This window comes from Episyrphus balteatus, chromosome 4, assembly GCF_945859705.1.
Source record: "Episyrphus balteatus chromosome 4, idEpiBalt1.1, whole genome shotgun sequence".
Taxonomy (NCBI): domain Eukaryota; kingdom Metazoa; phylum Arthropoda; class Insecta; order Diptera; family Syrphidae; genus Episyrphus; species Episyrphus balteatus.
The window spans coordinates 70063248-70077311 of NC_079137.1; the positions used below are offsets into that span (position 1 = coordinate 70063248).

General features: G+C 30.4%; 1 protein-coding gene across 1 annotated transcript; it reads right to left on the bottom strand.

Annotated features, from left to right (window-relative positions):
- Window positions 1-369: 369 nt before the first annotated feature.
- Window positions 370-13599, bottom strand: LOC129918205 (ADP-ribosylation factor 1). Its single transcript, XM_055998602.1, has 5 exons — window positions 13442-13599; window positions 5440-5718; window positions 5260-5369; window positions 4789-4914; window positions 370-1487 (listed from the first exon to the last, which is right to left on the bottom strand). The coding sequence occupies exons 2-5, from the start codon at window positions 5585-5587 to the stop codon at window positions 1323-1325; spliced, it is 549 nt and encodes a 182-aa protein (XP_055854577.1). The 5' UTR covers window positions 5588-5718; window positions 13442-13599; the 3' UTR covers window positions 370-1322.
- Window positions 13600-14064: the final 465 nt, after the last annotated feature.

Genomic DNA, 14064 nt, shown 5'->3' on the forward strand with positions numbered 1-14064 from the left:
AAACTAATCGACAAAATAAGAAAAGGCTAGTGTTGTGTATTTAATAATTACGAATTTTATGTATATATTTTGTTTTTGTTTTCATTTTTTGTTTTACTATTATAGAAAAGCTTACCCAAGCCAAGTATGTTTTAAAATTTTATTTTTACCTTCATAAATAGTTTTACAATACTAAAAATTGTCTGTTCTCATTTTTTTTTTTGTTAAATTATTTTACTCATTATATTTATATATACTTATTTTACATTTTTTTTTTATTTACTTGTGTTAATAATACAAAAAGAAAATAAATTTTTAACTTTTTTTTAAACAGAGAAGAAACAAAAATGAGAGACATAAACAAAGTAAAACAATTAAAACAGAGATAAATCAGCGGAGAGTTTTAAGAATATTATAATTCTCATTTTTTTTATTGCAGAAATATCTATGTCGTCGTTTATATTTATGTTTATATGTTTTTAGTTTTTTAGGTTATAAGTTCACGAATAAATAATTTGTTTTGTTTCGTTTTGTAATTTATCTTTATTTATAAAATCATAATAAAATTAAAACTGAGTTGGACAACATTACTATCTATAATTTATTTTTTTTTTTGCATTTTTGTTTTTTCATTCTTTTCGAAGTAGGAGAAACACAATGTCGCGTCGTCGCCGTCATCGGGTGAATTTGTTGAGTAGAGAAAGAAGAGGCAACAAATTTCGTTCGTTTCATGCCTTTTTTTTTTTTATATATATAACGAAACGTGTATAGGTAATTAAGAACTTTATGCTAAAATTTAATTCACGCAAGAAGAAGAGAAGGAAATCTTCCTTCTTTTGCGAGTAATTGGTTGAAGTATTTTATTTTTTTTTAGATAGATTTCCGTGGTGCTTTCCTATATATAATATAATTTTTTTGTATTAATAAGAATTATTATAAATGATTAGGTGTCCCGCCCGGTAAACTTATAAATAATTATAAATATTTATAATTATTCCCATTTCGGGTATACTTTTCTGCTTGGATTGTTGGTGTGGTATTGTGTTTTTTTGTTTGTTGTTAAATTTTTCGTGTCGTGTATTTTTTATTTTTTTGTTGTTGTTCTCTCTCCTCGAAATTTGTATAGTACGAAAGGAAAATTATTATTATTTTTTACTTCTTCCTTTGTGTTTTTCCTTTTTTTTTCTTCATTTAACATATATATATATAAATTTAAAAGTTTCTTATTTTGTTGTTGGTTGATTTTAAGTTAATTTAAATTGTTTTCTTTTTTTGTTTTTTTAATTTTATTTTATTTATTATTATATATTTTTTTTTTGTTTTATTTTTTCATTAATTCAATCTTAGCGGTTGGCGTTCTTAAGTTGATTGGACAACCAATCGAGACCCTCGTATAGACCATCGCCGCTTGTTGCACACGTCGCTTGAATGTACCAGTTGCGGTTTCTGAGTGAGTGCAGACCAAGCTTGTCAGTGATTTCGGCTGCGTTCATTGCATTTGGCAGATCCTAGAAAAGAAGAAAAGGAAGAAGTTAAAATAAGACTTTTGACATTTGAATTTTGTCTCAGTTAAAAAAAATTCCAGAATCGAGTCAGAACTTTAACACCATATTACCCTATCATTGGGTATTGTTTTACAATGCGAAGAATAATCTAAATCAGTTTGTATTAAAATTAAATATGAAAGTAACCTGTTTCTTTTGGATACATAATTGAAATTAATAGGTCAAACAAAAAAGTTTTGTTTAGAGCTTGCTCAGTAAAACTGGATTAGAGCTGTGAAGCTTGCTTTGTTTCCATGCGCACAAAATGTGTGGAAATATTTATGTTTCAATAAAAGAGGCATATTTTTCCATTAAATTGCAACTGCCATTAAATATGTAGTTTTATAACCAGAGATAAACAGAAGGAGATCGGAAACTTTCGTACGTTTTACCTCCCACAACCCATTTGTTTATTTCGTGTTGTTGTAACTTCTTTTGTATCCGGAATGATTGGAAATCACACAAAGAATTTTTTTTAGAATAAAAAAGTTTAATTGAATAGTTATTTTTTGCTATAAATGCATTTTTTTTTTTCATGGATGGAAATTCATTTCCCTGAACAGCTGATTAGTAACATCAAAAAATGAAACGAATTGTTCCACGGATTTGTGTTTCAATTTCACACAGTTTCACTGATACATTTCTGTCAAATAAAATTTATCTGGATTTCAACCAGGAAAACTGAAATTTTTAATGATAATAATTTTCAATGACAGAAATTTTCAATGATTGCTATAAACGACCTGTCTTGAAAATTCCAATGATTGGTTTCAATGATGAAAACCAATGATAGCTATAACTGGCCCCTTATTGTATTAAACACACCCGAATTTTCGAGATTTTGTTGTTGTAATTTTAGCTCCAAAGGGCCTGGCTACACAGTGTTGTGCCCAATCACGTTCCAATTCACATTTTCTAGGAACAAACGTCTTGGCTACAAACTGACTGGTTAGGCGATTGAAAAATCACTGTGTAGCCCGGCACAAAGATAAGTTCTTTTGTTCACACAATTATGCCAATAACTGAATTAAATGGTTTCCTATATAAATTTATTTCTACCGTCAACCATATCAAATTTAAGTACAAAATCAGTCAAAACAGGATTTTAGCTTACAAAATGTTGGTAAGTTGCAATTTTTGAACATGGTCGGATTCACAGTTTTTAATTAAAGTTGCTTAAAATAGCTATTAAAAGTAAGACCCGAAAGTGAATTTCGAATCAAAATTTTAAATACAATTTGCTTTAGGATTTTTTAGCATTTAACAGTGAACACCATTCTCTTAGAACATTTTGAAAAATCTTTTTTCTTTTTTATGACGGGAGTGCAAAGCTTGAATGCACAGGTGTTTGTTTTAAGTGCTATATTATGTCACTATATGAAGTGTTGAGTCGTATATTTTGAAGAAAAAAAATGTGCTTGAGTTTTATGTGTCATATATTTAAAGAAAAAAATATGATTTAATTTCATAGATTCTCACTGATAAACCATTATAATAATAATAATAATTTTAACTATATGCCTGTAAGACCTATGGTCTTTTAAATGCATACTGCACGGCACTAGTTATAAGGAATAGAAATATAGGAAAGAATTTTTGTTGCTACAGTGAATTGAGAATAAGATGATTATTGTCTCATATAATCCCACGGGTGGCGTCTAAGCTAGGGGATAAATAAAATAATGCTGCCTAAGGTAGAACTCGAACCCACACCTCCAGTTTAGCAGTCAAGCACTAAATCCACTGCACCATTGCGATCCGACCACCATTTCAAGCAAACACCAAGTTGTTTTTAACGTGGTGAAAAACGTACTTTTTTATTGCCAGTTCAAAATATTGCACTTTTACGGCCCCCATTATGACATTCGAATCAATGTGTTTGCGATTCTATTTTAAAAATTATATTTCACCCCTTCTGATCTGGCTATAATCTATAAAGCATATATTCGTCCAAAGCTCGAGTATAATTCCCATATCTGGGCAGGTGCTCCAAAGACCCACTTGAGTTATTTGGATAGAATTCAAAACAGAGCTTTTAAAATGATAGGTGATAGGTCCATTACTGATACAATCCCACCTCTTGAGCACCGCCGGAATGTATCATGCCTGTCCTTATTTTATAGGTACTTTTTTAAAAAATGTTTTAATGAAATAGCTAGCTGCATTCCTTCCCTTAAACAATTCAACCGTAATACTCGTATTTCAAGGAATGCCCATCAGTTTACACTTGAGCCCAACTTCGGACGTACCGTCAAATACAGAGATTCTTTCTTTAGTCGTACTACTAGAATGCGGAATGCATTACCCGCCTCTGTTTTTCCCTCCCATTTTAATGTTCAGAACTTTAAAACCAATGTGCATCGGTATCTCCTTTTACATCCCTTCCTCTTTTCCTAAAGCTCGTACTGTGTATATATACATATTAAGGGTACCCAAAACCCCTTTAGTGCGCGCTCATTATAAAAAAAAAAAAAAAAAAGACATGTTTGAAAAAAAAAATGAATTTATGCAAACATTTCTATTAAATTACACATTTTGCCGAATTTTATTTATTCTACGGAATTTAAATAGTACAGTGATAATTTTTCCAAAACAACTAAAAGTAAGAACGGGTTCGAATAAGTGTGAACCGTTTGCGGTTTGTATCCATTTAATATATATAATACTTCCCCAAAAATTCATAAAGTAACTCCCCAAATGTGCATAGAATAGTGAATTATTTTATGTGAAAAAGTATTTGGACTGGGTGGAAAAAAGGGTTTTACTTTCAGTTATTGTTTCTAAGTATATAATGTTCTAAAAATTTAAACTATCACAAGTTTTATCTCTATCGCAACAATACAAATATTAAAGATTCCTAGAGTGCATATCTGTATTATTCATGGTCCTAAGAACTTAAAGCTTACATAAAATCTTATTTTCAATGTCTTCAAATATCAAGTTATAAAGTCAAATACTAAAAGAAGCTGATAAATAGTTATTATCAACTGAACTGAAAATATTCATTGAAACTTTCTTTCATAATCACCTACACGTTTGAACCATTTCCATATTTTTTGAATAGGAAGCATATTATTTTAAGACTACTGCGTAAATAAATTTAAATAATCTCCTTTTATTTATACAAGTGATGATAAAAAACAACTTCAAGGTGTTAATCCAAAATAATTATTCATACAGATTTTTTGGGTTATATTTTCAATTCACTTCTCATGATGACATTGATAAATAATAAATTCATAAAAGAAGATAAAAAAAAATGTACCTGTTTGTTGGCGAATATAAGTAATACAGCATCTCTGAGTTCATCTTCAGCTAACATTCTCATCAATTCCTCTCTCGCTTCGCCAATACGTTCTCTATCGTTGCTGTCAACGACGAATATGAGACCCTGAAAAAATGAAAGTGAATTTGAATTAAAATTCATACTTTCTTCTCATGCAAATTAAGATTTTGAATATTAATGTTAAAGTGTTAGAAGCAAAACCTTTACATGCCAAAAATAGTTTTTTTTTTTGTTAGTAAAACACAAATAGCATTAAAGATTAAGCTTAAACATAAATCAGTCCCGTCTTGAAACAAGTTCAGCCATCATCAATTACATCTGGGAACATTTGAATCATCATGATCATAAGCAAATATAGATTAAGTTCGAATAAAACTTTTACTTTCGAACAATAACCTTTGCTTAAAATATAGTTATTAGTAAATTAAGAAATAAGAAATGTTTACTTACTTGTGTATTTTGGAAGTAATGCCTCCACAATGGTCGGATTTTGTCTTGGCCACCCACATCCCACACTGTAAAGCTAATGTTCTTGTATTCTACAGTCTCGACGTTGAAACCTGTAAAAAAGTTTGAAATAATCATTAATTATATAAATGAAATCTTTTCAATGAAAAAAACTAAACTTACCAATAGTAGGTATCGTTGTTACAATTTCGCCTAATTTGAGTTTGTACAGAATTGTGGTTTTACCAGCGGCATCTAATCCGACCATAAGTATTCTCATTTCTTTTTTGCCAAAGAGGCCTTTGAAAAGATTCGCAAAAACGTTCCCCATCCTTGTTCTTTTACTGCTTTTTTTTACTTCAAAAAAATTAAATTAAGCTCTTGCGTGGTGGTAGTGTATTTGATGTATTTGAGAATGTTTAACCGAAGTTCTGTTGTGATTTTGCTGCCTGGGATGTTAATCTGTAAACGAAATTTAATTATATTTTAGTTAAGATCAAATGAACTGAAAAAAAACTTTAAATCAATACGTGATGTTGTTTGTAGATATCATTTTTCAAAATGCAAACAAATCTAATACAAACTCGAAGCTCATTGATCTCGACTCTGTATAATAAACATCGCAAGTGTATAAACTCCAGACAGTAGTTATTTAATGCACGATTGAATTTTTAGATAGTGAGCAACAGCAGACGATTGTTTATTGATGAATCATGTCTCACACGAAGTAATTTTTCATAACAATTTTCGCTACATCTCTTTTTTTTTGTGCGTTGTTTAAACTTTCATTTTGTTTCCTCAATTGTTTAAAAATGTTCATAACAGTTTGAACAAAAGAAAATTGAATATGTTTTGTTTCAATGACCTGGTTTCAAAAATTTGCTGATTTGATGTTTTATTTCAGAAAAAATAAAAAAACACGAGTTGAAAGCAAACGAAACAAATTAATTAATTAGGTTTGATTTCGTTGTAGGTAGAGATACACCATATGACAATGACTTGACTAGATGTTCAATTATTTTGTACATACATTTTGATCGAGTTGAAGGTGTTAATTAAAAACAATCTAAAAATACATTACAATATCTTTATTTTCTTGTGTATGATAATAAAATACTTTTAAGTACAGTTCAATTTCAGAAAACTGTTGCAAGTTTTGATTTACGATCCTTATCTTCAAGATTATTAAGTTCAGATAATGCTTAACCGGTGAGGGAATGACGATAAAGCTTCTGAACCTTTGAAACCTCTAATAAGACTATGACGTTTTCAAAAAATCAAATATTCGAATATAGTTAAGTTAAACATTTAAATGTTTTGTTGTTGATTGTAACTGATTCTGTAAGAACTGATAGTTTATAGAAGTGTCGTGAATATTGATGCCGTATAAACGATCATCACAAATAAACGAAAACCGTTTACACTTCGTTCTCCACACCAGTGTTTTTTAAACTTTTTTAGTTCGCAACCCCTTTGATAGGAAAAACATTTTGGCGACCCTTACACATTATAAAGTGTCCAGTTTGTGGAAATTGTAGGTTTTATAACAGATGAAACATTAAAGAAGACATTTCATTTTTTAAAGCTCTTTTTGCTAACACTAATGGCAAGACGATATATTTATGGAAAGCTGTCGCGACTAAAAATTGCATGGATAAAATGTTTTGCTATTTGACCGGCAGCAAAAGTAAACAAAAAAAGTTCTAGCATCCAAAGTACTTCCTCCGGACTTAAATGATTTGGTTAAAGATGTGACCAGAGTAGGGAACTCTATAAAAGACAAGACTTTGCAAAGTCGACTGTTTAGAACTGAATGCGATGAAATGGATTCAATCCATAAAAATCTTTACCACTGTGTGGTAAAAGGTATTCACCAGAATTTTGGAGTTGAATTAATTTTTTTCAAAGTCTGAAAATTCGAATCATTATTTTCTTTTCTCGCTGTTCTTTTTGAACACTTAAACATCTTGAATACGATTCCCGAAAAAAAAATCAGGGTCCCCAGCAAGTAACTTGATACAATCGAGTGTGGTCGATGCAATCGAGTATCACCAGCATTTAATTTGTTTCAATTGGGGGTTTTCTATGGAAAATGCTCGATTGATACAAATTAAGAGCTGCCACTGCTCAATTGTCTTAATGCTAAATTTTATAGAAACTAACAAGAGAACGGATTTTGTAAATTTTTTTTCAAAAACGACCAAATTTATTCTGCCAAAGGAATACATTTTTTAATTCCTATGAAAGAATCTGCTCATAATATTTAATCAATTGGAATTGCAATCATTGGAATTTTTTTGACAAGTCGTTTATATCAATCATTGAAAATGGGCAGGTTCAGAAACGTTAGGGACTAAATATTTAGGTTATTTCTCGTTCTCTGATTGGTCAACTGTCAACAAAAATCCTTGCAATTTAGGTAGTTTTATTGGAAAGCTGACTGGAAAGTTAGGTAAGAAAATTTTCCCTAAAAATTTAGGAAAGTTTTTTTTTTGTCAACCTGGCATAGAGCGGGCGGCCACTGCAGAAACGCTCAACTCATCGAGCTAAAGAAAATTTTAAATGGGAAGTGAAAGAGGGCTATTAGTAGTTACGAAAACCACAGGTCTTCCCGTTCGCATCCTGGCACGATTGGCGTGGTAAAGTGCATTGTGCATCTCATAGAGTTAAAAGACAATATTGATGTCAAATTAAAGGTGCTATTGTCAGCTATCAAAATTCAGAGGTCTTCCGGGCGAAAGTCTGGCAGTTTTGTCATGCAGCCCGTTTTAAGGTTAGAAGCGATAAGAGTGAGTTTTTTCATAAAGTCTTGTTTTTTGGTATTTTGGTGGATGAGTTAAGGAGTTTTTTCACTATAAAATAAAAATAAGAGTTATTAGCATTTAAATATAAAACGATGTTTTGGAAAAAGCTTGATAGTTATTAACAATAACCCAAATTATATGCAAAACTACGAATAATTCATGAAAAAGTCTCAAATAATACGCTGCGCCCCTTACAACTTACCGAATTAAAAGTCGACTTTAATTTCAAATTAAAGCTAATAATGTCTTTTTTTGAAAACCAGAGGTCTTCCAAGCCAAAAATTGGAAGGTAAGTCACGCAGCTTGTTTTAAGGTTAGGAGCGTTTTTCACTTAAAACGTTCAAGCAGGCTGGGGAGTGAAATGTCAAGATGTCGCTTGGAAGACCTCTGGTTTTCAAAAAAAGACATTATTAGCTTTAATTTGAAATTAAATTCTCCTTTTTTTTCGGTTAGTTGTAAGGGGCGCAGCGTATTATTTGAGACTTTTTCGCGAATTATTCGTAGTTTTGCATATACTTTGGGTCATTTTTAAGAATCTATGAAGCTTTTTCCAAAAAACCGTTTTGTATTTAAATGCTGATGACTCTTATTTTTATTTTATAGTGAAAAAGTTCCTTAAGTCATCCACCAACATACCAAAAAACCAGACTTTATTAAAAAACTCACTTTCATCGCTTCTAACCTTAAAACGGGCTGCAGGACAAAACTGTCAGACTTTCGCCCAGAAGACCTCTGAATTTTGATACCTGACAATCGCACCTTTAATTTGACACCAATATCGTCTTTTAGCTCTATGAGATGCACAATGCACTTTACCACGCCAATCGTGCCAGGATGCGAACGGGAAGACCTGTGGTTTTCGTAACTACTAATAGCCCTCTTTCACTTCCCATTTAAAATTTTCTTTAGCTCGATGAGTTGAGCGTTTCTGCAGTGGCCGCCCGGTCTAGCAGCTGATTGTTTTCAATTAAAGAATTACGTTAGCAAAATTAAATCTATTTCGTGAGAAACGATTAAAAAGTACATTATCGGTTATAATTAATGTTATTTATTTATTAAAGCAAAGTGAAATTTGGGATCTACCCCATGCGATCTGTAAAGATTTTAAATAATTTTTAATAATTCAATTAAACACTATTTCATGTGACCACTCTCACTATTTTTTTTTTACAAAAAAATACGATAATTTTACGCATCTGGTCCTTCCGACAAACTGACAGCTATTTGAATAAGAAATTATAGATTTATGAGCGAGATATCGCAAGCCACAGTACACATAAAAAGGTAGTATATTCCAAGCTGACAATGGTCCCCAAATTATGTGTACTGTGATCGCAAGCAGTCATCAAATATAGTATATGGATTCTAGTTTAACCGGGGTTTTACTTCTAACGGGACAAAACAGTTTGTTTTTACATATTTAAGTGAAAAATGTTCTGCTACTGGAGCTGTTCGGTGCATCCATCCTACCTAAATTCTTTGTAAAAGAGTAGTTCATCTGAATGATGACATTATACCTAGCACAAAATGATTTGTATTTTTTAAAGTACTTCGATTTGAGGTGTACCTATCAGCTTTCGAGTCTTTTGTGGCGACATTCGGAAGTTGATGGAACTTTTTTTTGTTTGCCTTAAATGTGACACTTGACTTTAACAGCATTGCACTTTTTTGCCCATAAAGCAACAACAAAATAGTGCAATGTGACTTGTGAAAGTCACAAGTCACATTATCCGATACCACTTTTCGTTTTTTTTTTTATTTATCTGGATTTATTTATTCGAGTGTATCTCGCGGTTATTAGGAAATAACCAAAATGCCTTGAACTAAATATTTATGGTAAAATAAAGTTTTAGGTACGTTAGATTTACCACGTTAAACAAGATAAACAAAAATATTTGTTGTGGTTTACAGGGTAAATTTGTTTGTTATGATTTGTTGACACGAACACTTTAAATAAATTAAAGCAATTTGTTGTTGTGTTTACCTAGTGTAAAAAGTTTACAGAGGTACATTCCGCTTCAACTGAATAAGCACACAAATTTTCAAAGGTATTCTGTCCATTTTTTCCTAAGATTGAGTTTTCATGTAACATTTGATGATGCTTACAGTTAGCTTGCGATGTTGAGAAACCAAATCAGAAAGAATAATTCTCAAAGTACCGCTATTTTTACTTGCTCTATAGGGCAAGTATTGGTTTCGTGTAGAAAAAAAAAAATCGAGGTTTTAATCAAAACCAACATTACGATTATGGAGAAGATCAAAAAAGTGGTTTTCGTCATGCCGTCCGTCGGTCTGTGCGTCTGTGCGTCTGTACGTCCATCTGTACATCGAGCTAGGGCCTAAACGGATGGATGGATTTGCTTGAAACTTGGTACAGATGATTTTTACATAATTCCCTAGACCCGTTTTTTTTATTTTTTTAATATCTCCATTTTAACGCATATCTCCCATATAACGTTTTCGAGGTATTGCAAATTTTTCGAAAACGGCTCTAACGATTTCGATTAAATTTGGTGTGCGCAATACTCTTATTGATTCTAACAAAACTGCGTTTTTAGTTTTTCTCAAAAAATTCGGAGAACGGAAATATGGCGTTGCCGTTTTTCAAAAATTAACATATTTTTTAAGTTCATATATTTCATCAAAACATGAGTTAATTTTATTCAAAATTTACAGACATAATTTTGAAGTGTCAAAAATTAAAAAAAAAAAATTAAAAAAGTTTTTGAAAAATTTTTTTTTTTAAGTTTTTGAAAAAAAAAATTTAATTTTAATTTTTTTAACTTGCAACTTTATTTTTTGATTTTTTTTTCTCGACTAAACAAAATCTTAAATTTCCAATAGCTATTTAAGATAACGATACTTTGAACTGCAAGAGCAAGTACGTGCGACCCCAGTCGTGCATTTTATTTTTCGTGTTCTCTTACAAAGCGTCCCATATGGAAAAATGCAGTTTTTTTTTTGCGTCAACTGAATAGACACACGGTCTTTCAAGGTCAATATTTTCGTTGTTTATAAGAGTTTTGAGGTGTTTGGCATACCAAATTAAAGGTTGAAATGTTCTCAGTGAGATTTTGTCATTTAATTAAAATTAAAAAAAAAGTAGTAGATTAAAAGCTTTGAATACCGTCGACAGAGCTAAAATTAATTTGTTAACGGAACAAGTACTGACCGGGTCTGCTATAGCTACCAAAATTGATCGGAGTTTTAGTGTGTTGCCTATTCGTACCTCAAAAATAAAAGTTCGTACAGGAAAAATATGAATTAAGGTAAAAAACGGCAAAAAATAGCAGTTAATCGACGAGAAATTTTGAAATTTAAAATAAAAACGTATACTCTACACTGGTCGGCAGCGAAAATAGAGCTTGAACCTAACGTACTTTTCTAAAGGATCCGAAGTCAAAATTTCACTGGCGAATCACGTTTTTGAAATATTTGAATATTAACAGGTCAAAAAGGCTTTTTTTTACATTTGGGGTCGAATTACATCACCGTTAAATTTTTTTTACGAAACTACTTTATAATCTCAAAAGCCATATTTTATCATCTTAAATAATATTATTTATTTTTTTTTTTCTAAAAGATATTTGAAATATACCTACTAAATTTATGATATCTCAAAATCTTAGTGGTTAATTTTACTAATGAAGCAGATATGAAGTAAATTCCAGTTTTCGACTACTGATTTCGATAAAAAAAAGCAAAACATTAGGGATATATATTTTAGATCAAACATCAAAAAGCATTTTATTCAAAATAAGATTTTTGAAACTTTGTAGCAAAAATAGTGATGAGTAGAGCTCAAAAACAAGACGTAATGAAATAAATCTATAAACAGTTTTGAATTCAGCACTCAAGTTAATTAAAATCAAATTACAGAGTTCTTGTTTCCGATTTTTTTTTTTTTGTTTTTTTTTTCGACCAGTGTTGTTTAAAAAAAAAGTGCATCAGAGCACTAGCTATGTACAATAATTACAAAAATTATTGTAAAACTGATGACTGATCCAATATGACACATATGCAATAAAAAACATTTTCATAAGATTTAAATCTTAGTCAGAAGTAAATTTAATAAATTAATCATAATTCCCTTCGTATGCAATTACAAAATTCATTTAACTTTGATTTGCAGGAAATATCCATTAAAATTATAATAAAAATAAAATTAAATCTCTATATTTTTCTCTTAATCTTCGACTCAAACGCGATTGTTATCGTCCACTGAGCACACTTTCCTTTTCCATAATATTTATTTTTTTTTTTGTTAAATTTTATTTATAGAATTTTCCTTTGTAAAGTGATAAGATAATCGATTGATTTGCTGTGAATTTTCTATGTCTGATAAGAAAATTCTTTCAACTTTTTTTTTTTTTTTTATGGAAAGTTCATACAAAAATTCATCAAAGAAAATTGTACGCAATGAAAGAAGAAATCATAATTCCTTTGTTGATTTGATCAAATACAACAAAAAAAAAATTTTAAAAAAGAAACAGAAAATTATGGGCACAACATAATTCCTCAGTCAGTGGGTACACTAGATTTTACAGTGCGAAAAATTTATTAAGTGACTCAGCATCAGCAGCAGCTAAGTAAAAGCAAAAGACGAAGAGAGACTTCTCCACAAAAGCATACGACCAACAAATTAAAAAAAAAAAGAAGGAAACAATAAATTACGTAGGAATAATGGACAAAATCATGGAGAAAGAATTTCCTTCAACAAATGTTATTTCAACAAGATAAAAACTCACAATATTAATTGATTAAATTCACAAGGATTATAGTAAAATAAAAAAAAATATCTTTTTTATTCTCGTCGTCGTCTTTTCTCAACTTCTTTTTGACTTTTCTAATTTATACCGATTTGCTGTCGCCAGAGTTTGCCACCTTCTTTTTAATAAATGTTTACTACATTTGTCTCATTCTTTCCTTCATATATTTTTCACCTCAAAAAAAGGGACGCGGCGAGTGGTTTCGTTTTTTTTTTCTTCTCTCGACAAAATTTTCTTCAGCAGAAAAAAAAAAAAGAAATCTTCCTTTCCTCCTCCTCTTTTATATTTGATGTGATATCGCAAGACGCAAAATTTTTTTCAGATTTTTATTAAGAAAAAGAAAAATCACTTAATAATTTTTTTAACATATGGAAGGAATTTTTTTTCAACAATAAACAGTCGCAATAGAAAATCCAATTGGTCTAACAAAAGAAATAGTGTGTATATACATTAAAAGGACACCACCACCATTTAGCAGCACGTCATGTATCAAAAAAAAAAAAAAGAAACTGTCCCGAGTCGAGTGAATAAAAATTACCGTTTTCTCAATAAAATCGGTGTATTACGTCAATTTTTAACAATAATTTAATAAATATCAATCAAATACACTACCTAAATGGATTTTTATTCCAAACAGATTTAATAATTAATATGAATTTACAGCAAACACGACAGCGAAAAACCTGGCAGAAGAAAAATTACTTTTCTTCGAGTGAAGCGCACAGTGTGAAAAGAAATTCACCACATTTGCCAACTATCCAATTAGCTTGCCATCTCAGTCGGATTATTTTCAAAATGGTTCCGTAAATAGCAATTTGACTGTGGTTAGAAAGAGTCGAGTATATATTGTTGGTTGGAAAGGGAGTAAAACTTGCCACGTCGAAGTGTAGTTGTGTAGAGAATGTGGTGAATTTTTAGATAGAGCCGGCGTATGTTAAAAGATTGCACACTGAAAATCTAGATGGCGCTAGTGATATTTCACCTTTTACCATATTGGTAATTTCCCCTTCCCAGTAAAATCAAAATTCTTTATCGGAAAACTATAATTTTTTTTCCAAAAATTTAATTCCAAGAAAAAAAAAAACTAATCATAAACTTTTTTCAAGTCACATTTTACCATAAAATAGTTCAATATCAATTATTTTCATTCAATAAACAAGTGATTTAGTAATAATAAAAAAATAGTGACCACGCATTTGTGTTAGAAAATATAGGGAAACCAAGTAAAAAAAAAA